The sequence below is a fragment of the Plasmodium gaboni genome, chromosome 5 (genome assembly GCF_001602025.1).
Source record: "Plasmodium gaboni strain SY75 chromosome 5, whole genome shotgun sequence".
Taxonomy (NCBI): Eukaryota; Apicomplexa; class Aconoidasida; order Haemosporida; family Plasmodiidae; genus Plasmodium; species Plasmodium gaboni.
In genome coordinates, this window is record NC_031485.1 from 8465 (window position 1) to 13347 (window position 4883).

Below are 4883 nucleotides of genomic sequence, written 5' to 3' on the forward strand. Positions count from 1 at the left end.
AAAAAATAAAACTAATAAGTATTTTCCAAGGTTTCCTTTAATGTTCTTTTTTGTTCAGGACTTAATTTTTTAGGAAATACAATGTCAAATTCAATCAAAAGATCACCTTTAACAGATGGACTTTTTGAATATGGCATACCTTCATTAGTTATTATTTTTTTACTATTTGGATTAATTATATCATCTACTCTTACATTTATATCTCTATTATCCAAAGATTTTATATTAAATTGAAAACCAGTTAAAGCTTTATCTAATGGTAAATAACATTTATATATTAAATTATTCCCTTCTCTTATAAATCTATCATGTGGTTTTGTTTTTATAATAAAAACCAAATCTCCTGGTTGTTCATTAGGAGATGATTGTTCTCCCTCACCATGAAAATTAATTTTCGTTCCGTCACTCCATCCAGGTTTAACATCAACAGTTATAAATGTATTATCTTCGTAACTATTAAGACCCACAAACCTTTTCCTTGTTACCTTTAATTTTTTTCTACAACCGGTATATAATTCTTCCAGTGTAACTAGCAAGGGAACTTCAAATGATGCTGCTCTACCAAATGATCGAGAAAAAATATCTGCGCAAAAAATATATACATATATATATATATATATATGTGTGTGTATGTTTGTTTATTCATTCATTTATATACATATATAAACATATATCACATATATATAATATAAAAGTTTATTTTGTTTCCTTTTCTAACTTGATCTATTTGATCTAGATCTTCTTGAATGCATATTCGCAAAACCTTGAAATGATGGAAAGTCATCAAAACCTTGTGAAAAGAAAGAACTTGCATCATGAGAAAAAAATCTATTAAACAATTCATTTGGATCTATATTTGAATATGTATAAAATGTTTCATCCTTATTTGTATATCCTCCTAAATCTGATTGTCCAAATAAATCGTAATTTTTTCTTTTCTCTTCATCTGATAAAACTTCATAAGCTTCAACAATCAACTTAAATTTCCTTTCTGCTTCAATTTTATCTTCTTCATTTTGATGCTTATCAGGATGCCATTTCATCGCTAGTTTTCTATATGCTTTTTTTATATCATCTTGTGAACAATCCTTAGTAAGACCTAATACAGCATAGTAATCCTAAAAATTAAAAAAAAAAAAAAAAAAAATTCAAATATGTATATAGGTATTATATGAAAAATATATATGTATAATATATATATTCCTTGTCTAAAAACAAATAATATTTCTCAATATTTTTTTTTTATCTGTTCATTAATATAAATATATATATACATAAGATTCTTATAACATACAGTTTCATCTATCTTAGAACTTTCTCTCGATGATCCCGAGTTAAACTCTGCTAATGATCTCACTGAAGTAAAATCAAACACTTTTGTATTAAAAATTTCACTTCCAAATGATAGGTTCTGTTTATCCTATACAAAAAAAAAAAAAAAGGAAATATATATATATATATATATATACACTATATATTGTATAAGTCAATATCATAATACAAGTAACCCTAAGTTATATTTTTATCTTTTTGTCTTACATAATTGGAACCAATTAATACATATTGCAAGGTATAAAATAAAACAATTTTAATAATAAAGAGGAAGACATTATTTTTCTCTCTTCCTTCGTATTTCTTTAAAATGGACATTTTTTTATTTTTTTATTATAATAACCAAATTTTATATTTAATAATTCTGCTTATATATTAAGCCATGAAAAATAAAATATAACAAAATAAATAATTATTATCAATATATTTCTTATATATATATATATATATATATATTATTAATTTATTATTTTTTTTTTCTTTTTCATCTATAAAAATTTGTAACAGTTTAAAATTTTATATATAACTTAAAAACCACAACCGAAAACGAAAAGAAAAAAAATTAAAATAAAAAATAAAATATACATATATTATAATATATATAATATAACAAAAACAAAATTATATATCAATAAAAACTTAAAAATTACATTATGAACAAAATAATGCAACTAATAAATATATTATTCTCATAAAAACATTATCATCGTTTTTTATAAAATAATAATTACATAAATATTATATATTCTTTTTAAACAAAAATTATAAACCATATATTAAAATAGAAACATTTTATAATATTATTATATATAAAAAAAGAATATCTTAAATTATATATAAATTATTAAAAACCAAATTAACGGTTTTTTTTATGTTCTGGTGGCTTTAAGAAATTCGAATATTATATATATATTATTATAATATTTATAATTATATTAAAAAAACTATAATTTTTTCATGTATTAAATATAAATAAATAAATAAAATATATATATTATATTAATTATTTCATATATAAGAAATATAAAATTCGGAAAAAAAAAAAAAAAATTATCTCTAAATATAAAATAATAATATATGATGGTAAAACTTTTCTATTTGTATTAAAATTAAGTCCATTTTTTTTTTTTTTTTTTTTTTTTTTTATAAGAACTTAAAAATTTTATTATTTATTATAATATCATATCATCATATAATATACAAATTCAAAATTAATATATATTTTTTTTTACCCATATATTTATATTACTTCTTAAAAAAGAAAAAGAATATATTTTTTTAAAATTTATATAATACCTATATTATATAAGCACTGTAATTTTTTATTAATATATTCTTTTTTAATATATAATAAAAAAATAATATATATTATTTTAAATAATATTAATATATTTATATTTGATTATTTTTTTTTAATATATAATAAAAAAATAATATATATTATTTTAAATACTATTAATATATTTATATTTGATTATTTTTTTTGGTAGCAATTTTTAGGAATAATATATTTTTTTTAATTCTTATATATATTTTTAAGATTTTTAAGAAAATAAAAAAATACCTAAAAAAAAATAAATAAATAAATATATATATATATAAAATAAAAAAATTTTGTGAGGCTTTTTAAAGATTATATGTTTTTTAAATAATGGCATATTGAATTATATTTTTAAGTACAATAAAACATAATATAATATATTTAATATACTTATTTAAAAACAAATAAATGAACAAAAAAAAAAAAAAAAAAAAAATTCTTACAAAAATTAAATAATATAAATTATATATTTTATTTTTAAAATACAATAAAATAAAAAATTGAAATATCATCACAATAAAAATGTAATAAAATTCAAGAAAAATATATTATATATATATATATATATAAATATTTATAAAACTGGTTAAGTTATGAATTATTTAGAAAAAATGCAAATAATATACTATATATATCATGTTGAATAAAAACAATAATTTATGAAGTACATTCTAATAAACACTTTTAGGTATTATTAAAATATTAAACTATATTATAAGTTAAGAACAAAAAAAAAACAAAATGAATATAACTTATCATTATATATATACACGTATATATACATATATATATATATATATATATATATATTAATCTACATGGATTCAATATTTAGTATATAAATGTTATAACACATAAAAACATTTTCAAAAAATTATGAATTATATATTCATATTGTTCTGTCCTTTACATTATTTATTATAATTTTATATATATTATATATTTTTTCAAAACAAAAGAAATTGAATATCTATAATATTTCAATATTCCATATTTTCCTGTTGCTATATATATATATATATATATATATATATATGTAATAATTTATTTATTTACCTATTTTTTTGTGATATGGAAAATTATATCGAAGTAATAATTATAAAATGAAGATGTTAATTTAAAAAAAAAAAAATAATATATATATATATATATGAATTATTTTATCTCTCACCCTAATTATATTATTTATATATCATATAATGCATCCGCAAGACTTTTAAATGCTTTAAATAAATTATAGAGGATAAATTTAATTTCACTATATTATATATATATATATATATATATATATATAATAGTAATAATAATAAAGTAATAAATACTATATTATATGATGTCGTTTTTTCTATACAAACACAAATGAAATTATATATTATTATTTGAAATTTTTTTAAAAGAAATGACTTATATATGTAAAAATTAAGCGTAATTATAATAATATATATATATATATGAATATCTAAATTTTATTTTATTATTTTAAAAAAAATATATATTTAAATAAAACATAATTCTTCTGCTTCTTATTATTATTAATTTTTATTATTATATATTGTGAATTATATATATATTATTATCTCTCTCTATATCTATTTTCTTCTTTTTTCTGATTTTATTTCCTTGTATATTAGGTATTTTTCCATATGTAAGTAAATAATATATATATGTATATATTATATTCAAATAATATAAATGATATCGCATGTATGATCTTTAAAGATAAATTATCTTTATCTCTTATATTTCTAAGATAATATATAACATAATATATTGTAATTATATAATATTGATTATAAAAAAGAATTTATGGATATTATTATAACATTGTTTATATGTTTTATTATCTAATATTTTTGTATAAATATATATATATTTTATTATTTTTTTTTTTTTTTTTTTTTGGTTTATTTCAAAAAGAAAATAAAGAAGTCCTTAATTTTTTGGAACATTTTTGGAAAATAAAGTTCTCATTTATAATATTAAAGAAATATATATTCTAATATATTTATGAAATATTCTTTTAATTTTAATAATTTATTATTAAAAATTTAAAATTATATAATTTTATATATTTACACATTATATAATTTTTTCAAATAATTATTAAAAAAAAAATTATAATATTAAAATTTAAATTTCCACTATATATATTTATATATATATATATAAATTGATTTTTATTTATTTTTTTTTCTTTATTAAATCTGACTAAAAAGTTTTGTTTTCTTAT

The 4883-nt window shown here is 15.7% G+C and overlaps 1 protein-coding gene across 2 annotated transcripts; it reads right to left on the reverse strand.

Moving 5' to 3' along the window:
• Positions 1–11: 11 nt before the first annotated feature.
• On the reverse strand, positions 12–1650 carry PGSY75_0501100 (heat shock protein 40, type II; the record flags this gene model as incomplete). Of its 2 annotated transcripts, none has more annotated exons than XM_018784295.1 (4): positions 12–583; positions 764–1118; positions 1295–1420; positions 1540–1650. In XM_018784295.1, 4 exons carry the CDS (start codon positions 1648–1650, stop codon positions 12–14), a joined length of 1164 nt encoding a protein of 387 aa, XP_018642949.1. The 2 variants fall into 2 exon arrangements, with proteins under 2 accessions (XP_018642949.1, XP_018642950.1); XM_018784294.1 differs by having other exon boundaries at positions 719–1118.
• Positions 1651–4883: the final 3233 nt, after the last annotated feature.